This window comes from Microtus pennsylvanicus, chromosome 2 (genome assembly GCF_037038515.1).
Source record: "Microtus pennsylvanicus isolate mMicPen1 chromosome 2, mMicPen1.hap1, whole genome shotgun sequence".
NCBI classification, from domain to species: Eukaryota; Metazoa; Chordata; class Mammalia; order Rodentia; family Cricetidae; genus Microtus; species Microtus pennsylvanicus.
In genome coordinates this window covers 5,986,496-6,009,051 of record NC_134580.1, presented here as the reverse complement: position 1 = coordinate 6,009,051, position 22,556 = coordinate 5,986,496, and the positions used below count along the sequence as shown (strand labels likewise).

Here is a 22,556-nt window from a genome sequence, read left to right as displayed (position 1 = left end):
AGTGCTGGGAACTGAACCTGGGTACTCTTGCCTTCCTCCAAGACTGCTGGATGTCCCTGCTACCTGTTTCTTTTCTTTCTTTCTTTCTTTTTTTTATTCTTTTTTCTTTGGTTTTTCGAGACAGGGTTTCTCTGTAGCCTTGGAGCCTGTCCTGGAACTAGCTCTTGTAGACCAGGCTGGCATCACACTCATGCTGGGATGAAAGGTGTGCACCAACACTGCCCGGGTGCATGTGTAGTCTTTACCAGCCCATTTTGCTAGATTCAGTGGTGTCTCCTTATGGACATGGTTTCTATTTTGTGCAGCACTGCACCTTCAAATCTGAGCATCAACCTGGCCTACAATAAGAATTCAATACATTCATTTTGTTTTGTTTTAGACAGGGTTTCTCTCTGTAGCCTCAGCTGTTCTGGAACTCGATCTGTAGCCCAGGATGGACTTGAACGCACAGAGATCTGCCTGCCTCTGCTCTCCAAGTGCTGGGATTAAAGGCATGTGCCACCACCGTTAGGATTAATACATTTATTTTAGATTCATTTATTTTATTTTCTGTATGTGAGTGTTTGGCCTGTGTGTGTGACTGTGTGTCATACATGTACTTGATGCCTGAGGGGGACAGAAGAAGGTGTTTGATAGGCCCCATCCCCACCACACACCCTCCAAAGTAGCAATGATTGTGAGCTGCTGTGTGGGTGCTGGAAACTGAACCTGGGCACTCTGCAAGAGCAGCCAGTGTGTTTAGCCACTGAGCCATTTCCCCAACTCCAGTATTCTACTTGTATATATCTTTATTATAATAAAGAACTTCCTTCCTTCCTTCCTTCCTTTTTTTTTTCTTGTTTTGAGGCAGGGCTTCTCTGTGTAACAGTCCTTGCTGTCATAGAACTTGCTCTGTAGACCAGGTTGGTCTTGAAATCACTGAGATCCATCTGTCTTTGTCTCCCAAGTGCTGTAGTAAAAGTGTGAACCACCACTACCCAGGGATATTTCTTTTCTTATATAAATAATTTATATGTAACCATAATGCAAGGGGAGAGTAGGGGGGGGTAGCTGGACCTTGGAGCTTGCTAGCCAATCAGTCTGGCTAATTAGTGAGTTCCTGATCAGTGAAAAACCCTCAAAAGAAGGTAAAGGGAGAGATACTTTTTTTTTCTTGCGTGTCATCCTTGCGCAGGGGCCATGCTAATCTTCTCTGTATCGTTCCAATTTTAGTATATGTGCTGCCGAAGCGAGCACGGGAGAGATACTTGATTGTCCTCTCTGCCTTACGCATGTACAAATATAAGCAAGCATACCTGTATACACGCACAACATGCTCACTGTTTTGAGAGACTGTCCTTCCAGCTACGCAACTACCGCGTTGGAGAGTTAATCTTGTGCCGGGCGGTGGTGGCACACGCCTTTAATCCCAGAGCTTGGGAGGCAGAGGCAGGCGGATCTCTGTGAGTTCGAGACCAGCCTGGTCTACAAGGGCTAGTTCCAGGACAGGCTTCAAAACCACAGAGAAACCCCGTCATGAAAAAACAAAAACAAAAAAAACCCAAAAAAACAAGAAAACAAACAAAAAACCCAACCAACCAACCAACCAACCAAACAAACAAACAAAAAAGACAAAGAGAGTTACCCTTGAGAAAGTTCCTCCCAGTTAGGCTTGTTGACTGTCTGCACCCTGATGGTGGGAGGATGGTTATGAGACCCTTTCCTGAGTGTTTAGCCTCCCTACCATGTGTTGTTGGCAACACTGCCTTAACTGCACATGACCACAGGGAAAGCTAAGTTGTATCAGAAAGCCTACTGGCGGGGGTGGGAGCTCCATCTATGCAGCTAAGAGGAAGCCCTCATCCCTGCTGGATAAAGGCTTTCCAGGTGCTTGCCTATTAGGTTAGGCATACCCCTGCGTGTAACCCCTCCCCTACACTCTGTAGGAATTCTGATAACCCCATTGGTTTTCCAGAATGAACTTTGGTGGGACTGTGCCTCAGTTTGTCATTGGGACCTTAGGAGAAGGGTGCCTGTTGTGTCATTGCTTACATCTCCTCAAGGAAAGGGATTTGAGCGAGACCCACACAAAACAAAACTAATTTGTTGGATTTTTTTAAATATTTTTTTTCAAGACAGGGTTATTGTGTAGCCCTGGGTGTCTTAGAAATAGCTCTGTAGACCAAGCTGGCATTGAACTCTGCCTCCCCTGTGCTGGGATTAATGGCATATACCACCACTGCCTGGCAGATTTTTTTTATGTGTCTGGGTGTTTTGCCGGTGTGTATGTTTTTGTATCACATGCATGCCTGGTGGTCATGGAGGTCAGAAGAAGGCATCAGATCCCCTGAAACTACAGTTGTAGACAATAATAAGACCATCATGTAGGTGCCGGGAATGGATCCTGAATTCTCTGCAAGAGTAGCTAGTGCTCTTAAATGCTGAGACGTCTCTCCAGCACCTTGTTTTTTTGGTTTTTTTTTGTTTTTTTTTTGGTTTTTCGAGACAGGGTTTCTCTGTAGCTTTGGTGCCTGTCCTGGAATTAGTTCTTGTAGACCAAGCTGGCCTCGAACTCCCAGAGATCCGCCTGCCACTGCCTCCCGAGTGCTGGGATTAAAGGCGTGCGCCACCACTGCCCAGCCAGCCCCTTGTTTGACAAAAGCCATATAACCTGTCTTGAACTCAAGATCCTCCTACGTCAGCCCCACAAGTGCCAAGATTACAGATGTACATCACCACGATCATGCCTGGCACAAAACATATTGTTTTAAATGGCTGTGAGATGCCTCAGCAAATGAGAGCACTTGCCAACAGGCCCGATTACCTGAGTTCAAGCCCCATAGACCCCTGTGGTTCTCTGTGTAGTTCAGACTGTTCTGGAACTAGCTCTGTAGACCAGGCTGGCCTTAAACTCAGAGATGCACCTGCCTCTCCTTCCCAAGGCTGGGATTATAGGTGTGTGCCACCACTGCCTGGTGAGGAAAACAAATTTTTAAAAGTTCTCTTCTGGCGTGGCGGCACAGCCTTTAAATCTAGCACTCCAGAGGTAGAGGCAGTGCGTTCGAGGCCAGCCTTGTCTACAGAGTGAGTTCCAGGACAGCCAGGACTGGTATACAGGTTTCTCTGTAAACCATGTCTGAAAAAATCCCAAAAAAGGGAGAATTAATAATTATGAAAGCTTGGCCTTAGCTTAAGCTTGTCCCACTAGGTCTTATATCTTAAATTAACACATTTCTATTAATCTACGTTTGCCTCATGGCTTTTTACCCTTCTTTCATTCTGTATGCCTGGCTCCCTCAGTGTCTCATAGCCACCTGAGAGGAGCCAAGATTTATTTCCCGCTTCCTTCTTTTCTGCCTACAAGTCCTGCCTATACCTCCTGCCTAGCTATTGGCTATTCAGCTCTTCATTAAACCAATCCCAGTAATATATCTTCACATCATATACAAATATCCCACAACAGGTACGCACCTTTTTTTTTTCTTCTTATTTTTGGTTTTTTGAGACAGGGATTCTCTGCATAACAGAAAACAGGCTGGCCTTGAACTCGCTGAGATTCACCGCCCAGCAAAACTATTTATTCTTATTTTAAATTGCATGCATGTTTATGTGTGTCTTGGTGTGGGTATGTGCACATAATTGTAGGTGCTTGTGGAGTTCAGAGGATCCCCCTGGAGTTAAAGAGTTTTTTTTTTTCAAGACAGGGTTTCTTTGTAGCTTTGAAGGCCGTCCTGCAACTAGCTCTTGTGTACCAGGCTGGCCTTGAAATTATAGAGATCCACTTGCCTCTGCCTCCCCAGTGCTAGGATTAAAGGCGTGCACCACCACTGCCCAGTCCTGGAATTAAAGAGTTAAAGGTGGTCGTGAGCTGCCTGTTGTGGCTTTTGGGACCTAAACTTAGGTTTCTGCAAGATCAAAAAGTACTGTTAACTTCTAAGATACATCTTTAGCCATTAATATGATTTGATTTGATTTGCTTGTTTGTTTTTTTGAGACAAGGTTACTTTGGTAGACCAGACTGGCCTCAAACTCATAGAGATCTGCCTGTTTCTGCCTCCCGAGTGTTGGGATTAAAGGCTTGCACCGCCACCGGCACCACCACCACATTGAGCTAGGGTATTTGTTTTGTTTTTGTTTGCTTGGTTTTTTTTTTTTGGCATGTTTATCTTCAGGGTCGCATCCCACAGGATCCTCCTGAGGCCGAACACTAGAAGCATTGGTTGTATCTCCTGTAGAGGATGTGCCCACTACTTTAGATTCTAGAAAGATGCTCTCCCAAGGCACTCTGCCCACCCTTCCTCTCTGGAGGCTGGGATTAAGGCTGAGAGCCAATAGTTTGTCACATAGCAACAATAGTTAAGAATGAGCTGCTGCCGATTGGAGCAGAAGCGTGCCTGCCACAGCAAGCGGAGCAGAGCTATTTTGAGATCCTTTAGGTAGCATCCAGTCTGATAGGTCCACACATGGCAGCCATAGTTACCATGCATGGCCTGAGCTCAAGGACTATAAGACACTGAAAAGACATTTTATTTATTTATTTTTCTTTTACCATCCCTTAGAGCTCCCTTTTTGAATGCAAACGAATGATTTAGAGTCATCATTTTGCTTATTTTGAATCGATCAGAATGTATTTTCAATACAGTAAGCATATCACATATGTGTTGTGTGGAACATGTATGTGTGTGTGCGTGTGTATTAGGAAGTGTGGGTGCATATGCCTATACTGACTAGTTTTATGTCAGTTTGACCTAAGCTAGATTTGTTTGGGAAGGGGGAACCTCAATTGAGAAAATGCCCCCACTATATTGACCTGTGGGCAAGTCAAGTCGATTGTACATTTCTTGATTGATGATCCATGTGGGAGGGTTCAGCTCCTTGCAGGTGAGATACTGTTCATGGCTGATAAAAGAAAGCAGGCTGAGATCCAAGTGGGCGGTGGTGGCAGTGCTGCCTTGAATCCCAGCATACTCCAGGGCAGAGGTGGGCGGATTTCTGTGAGTTCGAGGCCTGCCTGGTCGACCCAGCTAGTTCCAGGACCGCTAGGACTGTTGCACTGAGAAACATTGTCTCAAAAAATGGAAAAACAGCAACAACAACAAAGCAGGCTGAGCAAGTCAAGATCAAGGCAGTAAGCAGCACTTTTCCACAGCCTTGCTCCTGCCCTGACTTCTTTGGGTGAGAGACTATAAATTGTAAGATTGGATAAACACTTCCCTCTCCAAGCGGCTTTTCATCATGATATTTATCATAGCATTAGAAACCGCTACTGAGACAGTGCCCGTATGTGGGGTATATGTGTACGCCAAAGCTGGTATTCATTGTCTTCCACTCCACTTTCCATCTATTATTTTTGAAACATGGTCTCGCCGGGTGGTGGTGGCGCACGCCTTTAATCCCGGCACTTGGGAGGCAGAGGCAGGCGGATCTCTGTGAGTTCGAGACGAGCCTGGTCTACAAGGGCTAGTTCCAGAACAGGCTCCAAAACCACAGAGAAACCCTGTCTTGAAAAAACAAAACAAAACAAAAAAAAGAAACATGGTCTCACTCGATACTGAGTTCACAAATTGGCTGAACTGGAATCCATGGATTTCTCCTTCTCTACCTTCTAGCACAGGGAATACAGGTACTAGGGGTCCGAGCTCACCTCAGCATACTTGCAGAGCATCCATTTCACCCACTGAGCCATCCCTCTGGATCCACTGTTAATAAACTTCTTTTTTTTTTTTTTTGAGACAGGGTTTCTCTTTAGCTTTGGAGCCTGTCCTAGCACTTGCTCTGTGGACCAGGATGGCCTTGAACCCACACAGAGATCTGCCTGCCCCAGTCTAGTCTAGAGTTCGGGGATCAAAGGCACGTGTCACCACCGCCCAGTTTGTTGTTAAACCCTTTTCTTTTATTTTGTGAAACAGGTTCTCAGGATGTAAACCTGGCTGGCCTTGAACTCTCAGAGATCTGCCTGCCTCCGCCTCCAAGGCACTGGGATTAAAGGTGTGCACCAACATTTTTGGCTATTTTTCCTTCCTTTTTTTGAAATTTGTGTGTTTGGGTGTTTGGTCACCTGCAAGGTCGTGCACCACCAAACTTGTCCCTGATACCTTCAGAGGCTGGAGGCCAAAATAAACTTTTAAATTCCTTAGAACTGGAGTTAGAGATGGTTTTGAGGGGCCTTGTAAGGGCTGGAGGTCAAACCCAGGACCTCTGGCAGAGCAGCCAGCCAGTGGTTTTTTGTTTGTTTGTTTTGTTTTGATTTTCAAGACAAGGTTTCTCTGTAGCTTTGGTACAGGCCTTTTTTTTTTTTTTTTTTTTTTTTTTTTTTTTTTTTTTTTTTTGAGACGGGGTTTCTCTGTGGTTTTGAAGCCTGTCCTGGAACTAGCTCTTGTAGACCAGGCTGGTCTCGAACTCACAGAAATCTGCCTGCCTCTGCCTCCTAAGTGCTGGGATTAAAGGCATGTGCCACCACTGCCCGGCTAGCCAGTGTTTCTAACTGCTGAGCCATCTCTTTAGCCCTTTAATTTTACAGAAAAGGTTTTAGGTATGTGCGTGTGTTTGTGCACAAAACATTTCGTCCTTCTTTTCCTCCCTTGCTACCTTTTTACGTTTCATCCTTCCTTCCATCCCGTTCAATAGATGCTTATGGCCATAGGATTCTGTGCCAGTCTTCATACTGGGTGAGTGCTGAGGAAGCAGAGGACTCTTGCTGTACAGTGCAATAGTTCAGTAAAAGGATGTCTGTATCCAACAGGAAATATTCTTGCTTTACAAGCTTAAGGACCAGAGTCCCAGCAACAGAAAAATCCTGAGCAGGCATCAGAGCCTGTCTGTAACCTCAGTGCCTAGGAGACAGAGACAAATGATTCCCCAAAGCAGGCTGGCTACCTCGACTACCCAGATCAGGCACCTCTATGTTCAAGTGACAGACCCTGCCTCACTGTGTAAGGTGCAGAGTGATCCAAAAATGTATGCGATCCTCTGTTTACCTTATTTTTTTTAGAGGGTTCTTGGGATCCCCTTCAATTCACCATCCTTCTGTCTCAGTCTCTCAAGTGTCGAGACTACAGGCTTTGCCTCAGTACTTGATAGAGGGAGCTTTATAGGGAAGGGAATATGTGTGGCTGAAGAGATGGCCCAGTGGTTAAGGGCACTGGCTGCTCTTTAGAGGTCCTGAGTTCAATTACCAGCAACCACATGATAGCTCACAACCATCTATAATGAAATCTGGTGCCTGATTTTGGCATGCAGGCAAACATGCAGCTCATATACATATATAAATAAATAAATAAATCTTAAAAAGGGGCGAATATAGCTGAGCTAGGTGGTTTGAATGAAAATGACCCCCATAGGTCATATACTTAAATACTTGGTCCCCAGTATTTGAGAAGGATTGCGAGGTGTAGCCTAAGTGGAGGATGTGTTTCTGAGGTTTCCAAAGTCTTCATTTTCTCAGTCAGTTCTCTCTCTTCTTCCCGCTTGTAGATTAGGATGCAAACTCTGAGCTCCTGTGCCATCAACATGCCTGGCTGCCTGCAGCCATGCTCCCTGCTATGATGGCCAAGCAGTCACCTTCTGAAACTGGAAGCCCCTAATAAACTCTTTTATAAATTGCATTGGTTATCTTTTTTTTTTTTTGGTCATAACAATTGAAAAGTAACTGAGACACCGGGCATGGTGACTCATTCCTGTAAATCCACCATCAGGAGGCTGAGGCAAGAGGATTGCTACAAATTTGAAGCCAGCCAGCAATACATTGAAACCCTGTGTAAAAACTCAAATACACTGGCATTCCTTTAACCTCAGCAGTCAGGAAGGAGAGGTAGGCAGATTTCTGTGGGCTCCAGTCCAGAAATGGCTACATTACGACACCATACTTCAATATAAATAAATACATAAATAAGTAAAAAATATCTGTTACCTGTAATGGTTAATCTTAGGTCGTCAATGTTACTGAATCAGGAATCAACTAAGAGACTAGTCCCTGGGGATACCTGGAAGGGAATTTTTTTGTTTGTTTTGTTTTTAGATAAACTGAAGTGGGAAAAGCTACCCCTGTGATGTGAAAGATGTCTTTCCATGATTGCCCAGGAATCACTGGGAAGAATTTTTGTCTTTTTGACTTCATGTCTACCCTGTTACTGCTGCTGCTTCTGTTCTTTGCTTACACAAGAACCTAGTTTCTTTAGTCTTCCAGCATGGACCGAAGACCAGTGGTTCTTCAGGAATCATTTGGGTCTTGGCAGCTTGAGATTGCTCAGACAGCCAACCTCGTGCACTAAGCAGCTACTGTTTCTCAGCCTCTCCAAAATGAAGGCGGACATTGTTGAACTGCAGTGCAACCTAATACATTTTCTCATTTCTCCCCCCCCCATTTCTTTTCTTTCTTTCTTTCTTTCTTTCTTTTTTTTTTTGGTTTTTTGAGACAGGGTTTCTCTGTGGTTTTGGAGCCTGTCCTGGAACTAGCTCTTGTAGACCAGGCTGGTCTTGAACTCACAGAGATCTGCCTGCCTCTGCCTCCCGAGTGCTGGGATTAAAGGCATGCGCCACCACCACCCGGCCTCTCTCTATTTCTATGAGACCGAGTCTCACTATGTCTGTCTTGAAACTCACCATGTAAACCAGGCTGGACTAGAACTCACAGTTCCACAGGTCTGCTTCTGCCTCTTGAGTGCTGTCATTAAAGGTCATTAAAGTCAAGTGCCATTATACCTGACTAAATTTCCCTTTTTGTTGTTGTTGTTTTTTTTTTGCTTTGTCTAGACAGGGTTTCTCTGTGTAACAGAACAGCTCTGGCTGTTCTGGAACTCGATTTATGGGCTAGGCTAGCCTTGAACTCACAGAGATCTGTCTGTCTCTGCCTCCCAAGTGCTGGAACTAAATGTGTGCGCTACCACACACAGCCTAAATCTCTTTTTTAAAAACTTAAATATCTATCTATCTATCTATCTATCTATCTATCTATCTATCTATCTATCTATCTATAGCTGGGTAGTGGTGGTGGCACATGCCTTTAATACCAGCATTCTGTAGGCTGAGGCAGGTGGATCATTGAAGATGAGGCCAACCAGGTTTCCAGAGCTAGTTCCAGAATAACCAGGGCTATGCAAAGAAGCCATGAAAAAAAATTATAGGTGAGTGTATGTGTGTTATCTGCATGTATGTCTGTGTACTATATACATGACTGGTGATGGATGAGGCTAGAAGAAGGCTTTGAAGACCTTGGGACAGAAGTTAGAGACCATTGTGGGCACTGGGAATCAAATCTGGTTCTCTTTGTTTTCCTTCTTTTTTTCTTTTTTTGGTTTTTCAAGACAGGGTTTCTCTATTTGGAGCCCGACCTAAAACTAACTCTGAAGAACAGGTTGGCCTTGAACTCACAGAGATCGTGTTCCTCTGCCTCCCAGTGATGGGATTAAAGGCGTGTGCCGTCACCGCCTGGCAAAACCTGGGTTCTCTAGAAGAGCAGCCAGTGCTCTTATTTTCCCAAACTGAAATTCTATATCCAACAAGAACTAACTCTCCATCATTCCTTTCCGTATGCCCTAGCAAGGACAGTTCTGTCTCATGCTTCCAGGAATTATACCAATCCAGATACCATTATGTCGCAATTTCTTCTGAAATGAAACTTTTCTTTCTGGAGGAGGCTTATTAAGACTGTGGAAGTAAAGCTGCTTGGTGGCACACACAATCTCAGCAGAGGAAGAGGAAGGAGGATCTCTGTGAGTTTCGAGGCTAGAGCCTGGGCTACAGATTTAGTTCCAGGACAAGCAAGGCTATAAGACGGCACAGAGAAACCCTGTTTCACCCCAAAAGGGTCTGGATACAGAAATGAACTATGTGCCCCATGCCCGTGGATCATTTGGATCATTTGGAGGGTATCTTGCTCTCCACAAAATATAACTGATGGACATACACTAAGATAATGCATTCCCTCCTGTCCTCATATCCACAGTCTAGGGTTCCCATCTGTGGTGATCATCAGGGCACCTGGGAACGTGAATTCATGAGGGGATTTCAGTGTTAAACATGTTCATGCTGAAATTCCATTTTTATTTTTCTAACAGCTTCTGTCATGTATTCATGCATGAGTATGTGGTTATGTGTTTGTCCATGCACGTAGAAGCCAGAGTTCAAGGTTGGATGTCTTTCTTTATACCTCGCCACCTTATTTTTTGAGACAGGGTCTCTCACTGAACCCAGAGTTCACCAGTTTGGCAGGACTACCTGGCTAGCAAGCTCCAGGGGTTTTGTATCTTTGTACTCTTCAGTGTTTGAGTCACGTGTGCTAACATGTTTTTTTTGGGGGGGGCGACACTTGGAATCAGCTTGGGCCTCATGCTTGTGTGGTGACAACCATTTTTCCAACTGGTCCATCTCCCTTGGTCTTTAGTAACTCCTTTGAGTTATTCACAATTCTTTCCCGTTCATCATAGTTTTTGAATCTCTATCACTCAAGTTGATCTGAAGCTTGAGATCTCCCCGGCCTCCATTCCTTCTGGGTCATGGATAGATGGTGAACTGGTGATGGTATATCAAGTGGTCGCTATGTATCAGCGAATATTCCTACCATTCTCTCATCCTGTGATGGGGACAGCCCAAGGCTAACTTCACGCTCTACCGCTTCGGCGCAGAATAAAGCAGGCCTGATTACAGAACTCCCTTACAGATGATTAATTTGTCTACGTTATATAGTTTCTAAATTGTAATGCCAGACTTTCAGTCCAATTCTTTCTGAATTCATTGTCCCTACTCTTTATCTGCTAATCGCTGTGGTATCCTGGGTCCCCCAACTGACAGTAGACAACTACTTTGTCATAAATATTTTTCTCTTTTATTGTTGCTGGGGCAGATCCCAAGATTCACACCTATTGGACAACTGCTCTACCACAAGGTTATATTCCCAACCCAATGACCACACCTTCCTTTCTTTCCAGTGCCTCTATGTAGCCCTGGCTTTCCTGGAACTGTGTAGAGACCAGGCTAACCTTTAACTCCCAGATATATACCTTCCTCCATCTTCCCAGTGCTGGGATAAAGGCATGTTGCATCAATCATGCCTGGCTATCACAATCTTAATCTACACATGAAACCCCATAGTTGATTAAATTTCCCTCAATTACGTTAGATATAATCCCACTTTTAAAAAGATGCATGATGAGTATTTTGTCTAAATGTGTTATGTGGACAACATGCATGCCTGGTGCCCTTAGAGGTCAGAGGGCATAGTGTCCTTTCAAACTGGAGTTATATAGATGGTTGTAAGTTGCCATGTGGATGCTGGGAATCAAACCTGGGTCTGCTGGGAGAGCAATCAATGCTCTTAACCACTCAGTGATCTCTCCAGCTCTCCCACTTTCTCTTTTTTTCTTGAGACCAGGTCTTTCTATGTAGCCCAGGCTATCCTGGAAATCACTATGTGGAGCAGGCTGGCCTCAAACTCAGAGATCCTCTTGCCTCCTCCTCCCAAGTGCTGGAGCTAAAGGCGTGAGCCACCACACTTGTCCCACTTTTGATGTGGTAGAGGTTAACCTTAAGGTCTTATTCTTGTCCTGCCTTCATGTCCATCTCTGTGCCCCCATTCTCCAAGTGCTGGGGTGACAGGTGTGTAGAAATGAAGTCCAGTTTTTGTGATGCTGGAAACCGAACTGAGGGTCTCACAGGTTAGGAGAGCACTCTGCCCTCTGAGCCACATCCCAAGCCTCTGCGCCATAACAGTTTGAAGGAACCACTTCAGGAGCCACTTGTGGTAACCTACCCATTATCATTATAGCACTCGGGGGCTGCAATAGGAGGACTGCATGTTCAAAGCTAGCCTGGGCATCTAACGAGATAGCTGTCTCAAAGTGAAAATCAAAAACACTTGACTGGATTGGGAAGTAGCTCAGCAGCAGAATACTCCCCTAGTCGAGCCAAGCCCTGGCTTCAGTTCCTAGGTTTTGTGTTTGTCTCCCCACTGTTTGCTTGAACGAGGTCTGAAGATCACAAGCCAGAATCCATTGTCATCTCACAGCATCGGCAGGTCATTTTCCAGCGTTGGTTGTTTCTCTTGGTCTACCGCATGGCTCCTGGGAAGGACATCTGGTCTTTGGACTTGGTGGCAGCCACCCTATACAGCTGAGCTACCTCAGCAGCTTTAATTCTAGTCTTTCTCTCACTCCTCTCTTTTTCTTCCAGAAAGTGTTCTTCTGTGTAGCCCTGGCTGACCTGGAACTTGCTCTGTAGACCAAGCTGGTCTGGAATGCAGAGATCCATCTGCCTGCCTCCACCTCCTTTGGGATTAAAAGTATGCCTGCCCCACCCCCCAGCTAATTCTAGTTTCTCAAACTATTTATTCTCTTAGAAGTCAAACAGCAAAAACTAAGGAAACCCAGATAAATGGCAAGACAGGATAAAATGTGAAATATGAGAAAATATGGCCTGATGTGTGGAAACAAACTGCTAAGTCTGAGCTCCGGATTGGATCCTCAGAACCTACACTACAGAAGGAGAGAACTGAACTCCCCAGATGGTCCTGATTGCCACAACCTAGGCCATGGACATTCACACACTTACAGAGACACATCAAATAAATGGAGTTAAAAAAAAATCGGAGGAAAAAAAAATTTTTTTTCCTGGTAGTACTTGTGATTGAATTTAAGGCCCCAGGAATAGCAGGGAAACTCACTACCCATCCAGTTGGTAAGGGCTTGAAGGTTTCCCTCAGAGTCACTTAGCACCTCGGCATGCTCCCTTGCTTCCAGGATGCTCAACAGAGAAATCCTAATCGGAGGAACCCTGCTTTCAGCTGCGAAATTCGGCTGCCCTGCACACTGGACTCCACGGGAGCATTTCCTCACTTGTTTTCTGGGCGGCCGGAAACGAGCGAGCGAGCAGTCTCCACTTACACGAGGGTCACATTATCTTTAGCACTTATTTTTTTTTGCCTTTTTCCATATTTATATATTTAAGGCACTATAGAACATGGTCTTTTATTAAGCTCATCTGTTAGAGAAGGTTGGAAATACCCCCAAAGGATCTTGGAAGTTTCAGGCAGATTCAGAAATATAGTTCTCAAGTCTTTTTTGAGAGTGGTACCTGGTAAAGATGTGTAGACACGTGAAGGGCAAAATCACACGGAATCTAGTTCTGGATTGCTTTACCCTGCTGTGGTTTTCCCCCCGTTTTTGTAATTATCAACATTTTCCTAGTCCAGATCCCCCCCCCCCCCCCGTGGAATCAGATATTTCACACAAAATGGAAAGAACTCGCAGTGTGACTTTGGGAAATATACAACCGCTCCTTTCGAAAAGGTAATGAAGGGGATGCAAAGTGTCTCTAACCCGAAACATAGCAGGTGCCTGGTGGACTTAATGGGGTTCTAACGATCAACCTGCGAGGGCAAAACTCGGGCGCTCCGATCGCGTCTTTGCCCGTTCGCGGAGCAGCGCCTGAGCTCCCACCGCCTTCTACGCAGAGACCCAGCCCAGGCACCTTCTCCAGTAAATGTCCACCGACTGAAAATACGATCTAAGTCCACCCTCCCGACCCCCCTCCTTCACGACCTCCCCTTTAAAGGGAGCCACCGAGTGACGCCGGGGGAGTTTGCGGAAGCGCCTACCGCGTTGGGCCCTTGGGCGGATCCCGTGATTGGAGTCGGCACCGCCCCCGGCGCCGCTTCCCCCATTGTGTGAGCTCCTAGACCGAGGCCCCGCCCCCGCCCCGCCCCCGGAGGCCCGGCCCCGCCCCTCTTTGCCTCACCCGCCCCCCCCCATCTTGGCTCATTTCCGGCCGCCGCCGCTACCGCTATCCTGTAAGGAGGATTCGGCAGAGGCAAGAAACAACAGCCGCCATCTTGTTTGTGTGCTAGGCTGGGGGGGAAGAGAGAGCGAGAGGGACCGAGCGTACAAGCGGGACGCCCGGCTGAGTGCGAACTGCGGGAGCAGGGAGCGCGGAGGGGACCGGGCCGGAGAGCAGCGGCCTCGGTCGAGACATTGGCAGGGGGCCCGGGGCGCACAGGCTGAGGCGACCCCCAGCCCCCTCCTGCCCGCACACACCCCCACCGCGGCCCGGGCCGGCGTCGACGCCTAAGGGGGAGACCATTACATAAGCCCGCGCCCCGCGGCGCCTTTGCCCGCCGTCCAGGGCGGCCCCGAGCCGAGCCCCGGGGTGGGGGGCGGGAGCTCCCGGCACCTGGCTGCCGGGGTGAGGGCCGGAGAGGCGGCCCCTACGTATTTCTCCGCCGCGGGCTTGCGGGCGGAGGCGGAGAGCGCCGCGCGCGGGGAGGCCGCGTCGGTGGGCTCGGCGTCAGCGCGGGCTTGCGGGCGGGCGGCCCTACTCGGCCCGGCCCCCCTGGCCCTCCGGGCCGGCGAGCTCCACGCTCGGCGTTGTCGCCGCGCCTCCGCCGTCCGCTGCGCTATGTGAGGCGGCGGCAGCAGCGGCGGCGCCAGTCTGGCTCTCGGCTCGGCTGAGCTCAGTGCGGCCATTAGGGGCCGGTGCGGCAGCGGCGGCGCGGAGCGCAGCGGCAGCAGGAGGAGGAGGAGGAGAAGGAGGAGGGGGGCGCAGGCCCGGGAGGGGGCACCGGGAGGAGGTGAGTGTCTCTGGTCGCCTCCTCCTCTCCCCCTTTTTCGCCCCCGCCTCCTTGTGGCGATGAGAAGGAGGAGGACAGCGCCGAGGAGGAAGAGGCTGATGGCGGCGGCGGAGCTCCGAGAGACCTCGGCTGGGTACGGGCCCGCCGTGGCGGGCTGGGGACTGCGTTTGTAGAGCTGTGAGTTCCCGAGAATTCGCTGCAGCGGACGTGCCCGTCGGATCAGTGTTGCTGTGCCCTCCTCAGGCCCGGTCCCTCGCACTTGCCCCTACCATTTCTGTTGAGTCCGCATCCCTCTCCGGCCGCCGCAACCGGGCGAAGAGAAAAAGGAACTTCCCCCACCCCCCTTGGGTGGCGGCGGAGCTCCCGAGCCCACCCTTAGGAGCGGGGCGGGGACCCCGGGCCGAAGAAGAGATTTCCTCAGGATTCTCGTTTTTCCTCGGCTGTATCTCCGAAAGAATTAAAAATGGCCGAGAATGTGGTGGAACCGGGGCCGCCTTCAGCCAAGCGGCCTAAACTCTCGTCTCCGGCCCTCTCGGCGTCGGCCAGCGACGGCACAGGTTAGTCTCGGGACTCCCGACCTTCCACCTTTCCCTTCGTTTTTTTCTGGTCGTTGCACCCTTATTTTTCGGTGTTTCTGTGTATGTCTTTCCTGTGCCTCCGCCAGGGTTTAATTTTGAAGGTGTTTGAATGGGCTGGTTGAGGACGTCCAGCAGCCCAACCATTTTCTTTGCCTTCTGATACAGTCATTGCAACACTGTCATTCCACATCGTTGTGTGTTCTGGAATTAAGTGCTTGGAGTTGGTGGTGCATGGACCTTTATTGTTGGCCACATGCAAATTAATTTGGGGAATGCCGGTACACTAGTGTGTAAGCACTTTCCTGCACTTTTAGTTGTTTTTTTTTTTTTTTTTGCTACTGGTGAGTGAGGTATTTCAAATCTTTCTCTCCTATTGCACTTTATTCTTTTCCTTTGCTTTCCCACTTTCAAAATTTTTTGGTCTGAGCAGACTTTCTGTTGAGAAATGGGTTGGAAGAAAAATCTTAGGAGTGTGTGTGTGATCCAGGAATTGAAGTGTAACATGAAGTATAACAAAATACTATTCTTTGGTTCCCATTTCCCATTCTTGCTTAAAGAATCAGGATGGAATAAGTTCATTTTGCATCTGTTTGGTGTGAAACCAAAATGTCTCAGACTCAGTCATCAGGTGAGGAGACCTGAGGCATTTTCTTTGCACCTTACTGTTATTTATTTAGGAGGAAAGAGAAAAAGATAAAGCTTTTTTGGAATTAGGTAATTAGAAATGGAGATTAGAAATTGAAAGAACCCCAGTCATGGACTTCCAACTAAAGTGATTGTATAAGTTTGAAAATATATAGTAAATTTTGTGTATGTTTTAGTTTTTGGAATTTTGCTGTTTCAGTTAACAAGATCAAGGAGTTTCTTTTCTCCACTCTGCCCCTTTGTTAGGAGAAATGCAGGGAGACTCTGTCATTCTGTTCTTTTTTCTGCTTACTTAGTTTAGTGTTATTATTAGTTTAGTAGTGTTATTATGATAGTCACCAGCCTGGTTCTCTTTTGCTGAGTTGTTTGAGAGGCCACGATAATGAAAAAGAATAATGGCTGGTGTCTGACAGTCCACAAGATGTTCCCCCTTACTACAAACATCTCTCTAACTCAGAGAACAGGCTCAACGTCATCCCTCCATCTGCCAGTGAGAGTGCATAATGGGGTTAAATGTACCCTGTAAGTTTGTAAAGAACTGTTGACCATGTTTCTGAGTAAGACTCTATTAAAGTATGAACATAAGATAGAACAGGTGCTTTCCTTTGCTTCTAGAGGCTGTATTCTTTGAACCATGAGTCTGTTAAGCTGCAACGATTGCGAAGGGCAAATCTTGCAGTGTTCTTAAAGGCTCTAACTTTAGTTGTACAGGAGTATTTAGCGGTGAAGTTTGTGTAGTCTCAGAGAAGTTTTAAAATATTATGTCATCAGAATTCTCCGTATAGACAGTATTCACTTGTAGGTATAGAGAATGTCTACAGACATTCTCCTATGCCCCTTTGTCGTCCCCCCCCCCATGCAATAATGTAGTTCTGTAATCTGTTCACAAGTTACCGTATTTGACCTAGCCAGTAACTTAAAATACTGTATGGAAAACTTTTTAAATGAATTACTTTGAAAAGTCCTAGTTTGTGGCTTAGTCTTGAAGTTCTATTCAAACATTTCTGTTCAGGTGGACTACTGTATTCTCTATGTGTTTAATCTATGTATTTAGCTAACTTGTATAGCTTTGACTAACTTTCGTGGTTAAAAAGCGAAACTTGCTTTGCATATCCTTGGATACAGTTACTGGAGTCTTTTCTTTTTTTCATAATTTCTTGTTTTGTTTTGTTTCTCTGTGTAGACCTGGCTGTCCTAGAACTTTCTCTGCCTCCCAAGTTCTGGGATTAAAGGTGTGTGCCACCACTGCCTGTCGCCAATTACTAGAGTCTCAAATATAAAAAAAATTCAACACTGAAATTGATTTATTCTTGGTACTAAAATTTTATGTAAATAGTAACTTTTTTCTAAAAGTTGTAACGAGTTAATATTTTGCTCTTTTTGAATATATACCTCTCTTAATATACTGCAACTCTCAATGTAGACCAGACTGGTCTCAAACTTCTTGCCTCTGCCTCTTGAGTGCTGGGATTAAAGGCCTGTGCCACAGTGCCAGACTTGTTTTGCCATGGCTGTCAGGTACCCTGGAATTGGAGTTATGGACGGTTGTGAGCTGCCATTGGATACTGTGAATTGAACCTGGGTCCTATGGAAAAGCAGCCAGAGCTCTTAACCGCTAAATCATCTCTTCAGCCGCTTTTTTTTTTTAATTGGATACAGGGTATCACTATCTAGCCCTGGCTTTTCTGGAATTTAGAAAGCTGCCTGCATCTGCCTCCTCATTGGTGGGATTAAGGGTTTACACCACCAAACACAGACAATGTACAATTTAAATTGTATAAGCCTCTGTTTCTGGTTTTGTTTCTGACTAAAGAAGTGAGTACAAAGAAAATGGTACCCTTCTGAACTTATGGAGGGTACCATTTACATTTTTAATAGTTCTTTACATACAGAAACAGGTATGATAGTAAAACTTGGAGTGTCTATATTTTGATTTTTAAGAATGTAAAAGTTGTTTACTGTGACTGATTTTTGTTTAATCTAGAACTGGTTGAAATTCTAGACTCCACAAACTTTAAAAAAGTAAATTAGCATGGGCCTGGAGAGATGTTTCAGTGGTTAAGAGCACTGGCTGGTCTTTCAGAGGACCTGGGTTCAATTCTTAGCACCCACATGGCAGCTTACAAACTGCCTGTAACTACCTCCAAGGGGTTCTGACCCTCACACAGACATGCATGTATGCAAAATATCAATAAAGTAAAAAAAAAAAAGTAAATTTGCTAGCCTGGTCTACAGAGCAAGTTCCAGGACAGCCAGGGCTACACAGGGAAACTGTCTTTGGGAAGACAAACAGACAAAAAAACAAATTAGGCCCGGCAGTGATGGTGCACACCTTTGAACCCAGCACTCAGGAGGCAGAGGCAGGTGGCTCTCTGTGAGTTCTAGGCCAGCCTGGTCTACAAGAGTTAGTTCCAGGACAGATTCCAAAGCCCAAAGCTACAGAGAAACCCTGTCTAGAAAAAACCAAAAAGAACAAAAGGCAATTAGATCCAGTGAATTGGTAAACTGTAAACTGAAGTATTATAGAATAGATAAGTATTTAAACCCAAATTTTTTTGTTTGTTTTGTTTTTGGTTTTGTTTTCAAGACAGGGTTCTCTGTGTAATAGCACAAGCTGTTCTGGGACTGTCTGTGTAGACTAGGTTGACCTCAAACTCAACAAGATTCATCTTCTTCTGCCTTCTGAGTGCTGGGATTGCTGGGAATTTCTAAGTTTAGGCACTAATGCAGAATTAAGAGGACCCCTAGGTACATTGTGAAACTGGCAGGTTGCTTCATTCCAGTGGCTTGGTGTAGTTTTATGTTTTGTCATGAAATGGGAAGGAATAAAAACCTTTTTATATTTTTGTTTTCATACTTTTATGTTTGTATTTCAGTATTTGCATTTGATCCATTAAAAATTGTATTCAGGCCATTCAAGGTGGCCCATTCTTTTAATCCCTGCATTGGGAGGCAGAAGCAGTCAGAAAGTTTGCGGCCACCCTGGTCTACAAAGTGAGTTCCAGGACAGCCAGGGCTGTTACACAGAGAAACCATGTCTTTACTCCCCTCCAATTGAGTTTGGTATAAGTTGTGCAAAACTTTGAAATATAATGTTTAGTTATTTTTATTATTATTTTGAGATCTCACTACGTAGCTGTGGCAGTCCTATGTAGAACAGGCTGGTTTCAAAGAGATCTTTTCTGTGCTTTGTGCCATTTGAAACATCATTTTGTTCTACCCTTTCTCCTCTAAAAGATAATGAAAGCTATTTGTAAACTTTTTTTTTTTTTAGTTTTTCGAGACAAATTGGCCACAGAAGTTAATAGGTAAATTTTATTAATATTATTTTTATTTTTTATTTTTTGGATTTTTCGAGACAGGGTTTCTCTATAGCTTTTGGTTCCTGTCCTGGAACTAGCTCTTGTAGACCAGGCTGGCCTCGAACTCACAGAGATCCGCCTGCCTCTGCCTCCCGAGTGCTGGGATTAAAGGCGTGCGCCACCACTGCCCAGCAATAGGTAAATTTTTGAGTAATTGAAGAACTGATTTCTGCTGATTTTTTTCGAGCAATGATGAAGGTAATTTCCATCCCCATCCCCCTTCATTTTTGAGACAGGGCTTCTCTGTGTAACTCTGGCTATCCTGGAACTTGCTCTGTAGACCAGGCTGGCCAGGTTGGCTTTTTACTCAGATTCACCTGATGAGGGTTGACTTTTTTTTCTCCTCCTTTTCCTTTATTGCTCATTGAACATTTTGTCACTGCTTGGAAATCACTTAAGAGCACTTAAGGAGGCAGTGGTGCACTCCTTTAATCCCAGCTGTGAGCTCGAGACCAGCCTAGTCTACAGAGCAAGTTCCAGGACAGGCTGGACTGTTATACAGAGAAACCCGTTCTTGGAAAAAACAAAAACAACAACAAAAAAACCCGCAAAGGTGAGCACTTGAGTTAAGAACTCACTCTGTAAAGATGGGTGATAGTTTTAAGACCTATCACAATTAAGTAGGGTAAAGATTCCTCCTGTAGCCCTGCTGTATGAGTAACTGGATTGACTTTGGGTTACGCCCCAACCCAGTTGCTTCAAAGGCACCAAGGAGATATAAAGTATACTTATGTTGACCACTAGGTTAATGTAGAGAACTGGTAAGGATGATTATTTTGCTAGTTTTCCTGCCTCTGTCTCCCCAGTGTTGGGATTACAGAAGCAAGTCACATTTTTTTTTAAATGTCTGTTTTATTTTTCTAGGGTGGCATTGTGTAAGTTACTTACCATCCTATTTAGAATACTTGTATGGAATAAAAATTTTTTTCCTAGCTCAGACCTTGGGATTATATTTTAATTTTGTTTTTTAGTTAGGAAATGTATGTATTAGAGTTGTTTTGGAATCAGATAGGTTAAACAGCTCCTTGGTTTAATGAGGTATTGCTGATTGTGGTGCAGTATAGTAGAATACTGTGTCCTGTACCTTAAATTTCTCAAGCCCATGTAAATTTACTGATAAGACCTCAAGAAGGTTGTTTGGTTGACAGTAAGATAGTAAATAACATTTTTTTAAAGTTGTAAGTCCTGTGTGTTATAATATGGGTACCTTTTCCCAGTAGGAGCTTGTGTTTTATTGCTTAAGTAGAGACTGTATTAGTATGCCCAGTAAATTGATACTAGGGAGGGTGAAGAGGATTTCTCCCTTTGATGCTTTTGGACATTTTATTTTATACCTTCTTTAGTCTATTCATTGAAGAAAGTAATTAGAAACACTTGAAAAACAATGCAGCATGACAGTTGGGACACACTTTTAATCTCAGCACTCAGGCAAGAGCATCTCAGTCTAGGTCAGCTGGTCTACAGAGTGACTTCCAGGACTGCCAGGGCTACATAGTGAAACCCTGTCTCGAAACCCCCCCCCAAAAAAAAAGAAATAAAGAAAAAATCAATGCATAATGATATTTGTAGACATTAAGTGGTTAAAGAAAGGGAAGAAGTGTAGGAAGAATGTTGCCTGATACAAGTGGGAGTATACATTTCCAAAACAGTTCAGAAGTTGAGTCAGGATGTGGTGGCGCAGGCCTTTAATCCCAGCACTTGGGAGGCAGAGGCAGAGGCAGGTGGATCTCTGTGAGTTCAAGGCCAGTCTGTTCGAGGACAGCTAGAGCTGTTAGACAGAGAAACCCTGTTTCGAAAAACCAAAAAAAAAAAAAGTCATTCTGCCAGTTTATAATACCCAACAATTAATTTATGGAAAACAGAAAATAATTATTTTGTGGTTTTCAGATTCTTTTCTCTTGAGAAGGGGTCTTGCCGTGCTTCCTAGGTGGTCTGGAAACTCTAGTATTCACCTGACTCTGGAGTTCATCCTCCTTAGTAGCTAGGGCTGCAGGTATGCTGCGTTATACCTAACTTGAAGTTAATTTTGACTGTGATAAACATTAGTGAAATTAATGAATAAGTGAAATAACTTATGCTAAAGATTAAGACAAATTAAAACATTAAATTTTGTGCTCACTTTGGCAGCACATATACTAAAATTGGAACAATACAGAAAAGACCAGCATGGCCCCTCCACAAAGGATGGCATGAAAATTTGTGGTCTTACATATTTTAGAAAATAAATAAATTTTGAGTTGGGTGTCTTCATTTGTCCACATCCATGATTATAGCGCTGAGGAGGCGATGGCAGGGACAATTGAGAATTTGAGACCAGCCTGGTCTATGATGTAGGAAGGCCCTGTTTTAAAACAAAATTGAAGAAATAAAGCCAAAAAAATCAAAATAACAATATTGATTTTTTTGCAAATATTGCAAATCAATATGTTTTCATATTATAGTTAGTTTCTTTTTGAAATTTTGATACAGATTTATTGCTGCTCATTTCTTGAAGAGTTTAAAATGGGGCTTTCAAGATAGCTGAGTGGGTAAAAGTACTTGCTTTTGCAATCCTGTAGACCAGCATTCAATCAGAATCCATGTAAAGGCTAAAAAGGAGAACCATCTCTATAAAGTTGTTCTCTGACCACCACATGCATGATACAATAAGTATGAACATAAATGCACAATGGGAGCCAAGAGAATAAATATTAATTGATTAATTAAGCCTCTTAGCAATTTGGAATTTTTTTAATTTTAGATTTGTTTTGTCTGAATATTTAACTTGAATGCATGTTATGTATGTATGTGCCTGGTGCCTTCAGAGATTAGAAGAGGGTGTGGATCCCTTGAGATTGGAGCTGTCATATGGGTACTGGGACCTGAACCCAGGTTTTCTGTAAAGCAGTAAGTACTCTTAGCCATTACTCTTAACCATTGAGCCATTTCTCCAGCCCTACAGATAAAATTTGTGTTTAAATTTAGATTCTTTTTAAGATAAATGCCTCAAAAAACAGTTTGCAATTTTGTTGAGAGAAAAATCTGAGATTAACATGGTCTCCATAACTAGTTCTAAGCTACCCAAGGCTGCTTTTGTAGAGAGAGCCTGTCTCAAAAAAGAAAAAAGCCATCACCAACAAAAACATAATGAACAAAAAATCCTAGCACTGGCAGATAGAGAAAGGTGACTCTGAATTTGAGACCATCCTGCTGTATAGAGCTAGTTCCAAGACAGCCAGAGCTACATAGTGAGACCCTGTCTCTGAGAGGGAAAAGGAGAATTGATTAAATGGAGTTAGACTAGAAGTTGAGAATCCCATGGTTTTGTTAAATAACCTTGGGCCAATGACCTGACTTATGGATCATCTTTTTTTTACCCATAGCACCTACTATTATAATTTGTAGTGAGAAATAAGTGAGAATTCACTGTAAAATGGTTTAGGAAAGCTGTATGTG

General features: G+C 44.7%; 1 protein-coding gene and 2 non-coding genes across 3 annotated transcripts in view; 2 read left to right on the top strand and 1 right to left on the bottom strand.

Annotated features, from left to right (window-relative positions):
- Positions 1 to 1,129: 1,129 nt before the first annotated feature.
- On the bottom strand, positions 1,130 to 1,236 carry LOC142845361 (U6 spliceosomal RNA). The gene has a single exon (XR_012909907.1). It is a non-coding gene; the product is annotated as a U6 spliceosomal RNA (small nuclear RNA).
- A 13,345-nt stretch (positions 1,237 to 14,581) lies between these two features.
- Positions 14,582 to 22,556, top strand: part of LOC142843028 (histone acetyltransferase p300) — a 62,737-nt gene continuing 54,762 nt past the window's right edge. Inside the window, exon 1 of the mRNA XM_075959802.1 lies at positions 14,582 to 15,093. Coding sequence (XP_075815917.1) covers positions 15,000 to 15,093 — 94 coding nt within the window. The 5' untranslated portion in view covers positions 14,582 to 14,999. The remainder of the gene's footprint in view (positions 15,094 to 22,556) is intronic.
- Positions 21,233 to 21,338, top strand: LOC142845254 (U6 spliceosomal RNA). The gene has a single exon (XR_012909825.1). It is a non-coding gene; the product is annotated as a U6 spliceosomal RNA (small nuclear RNA).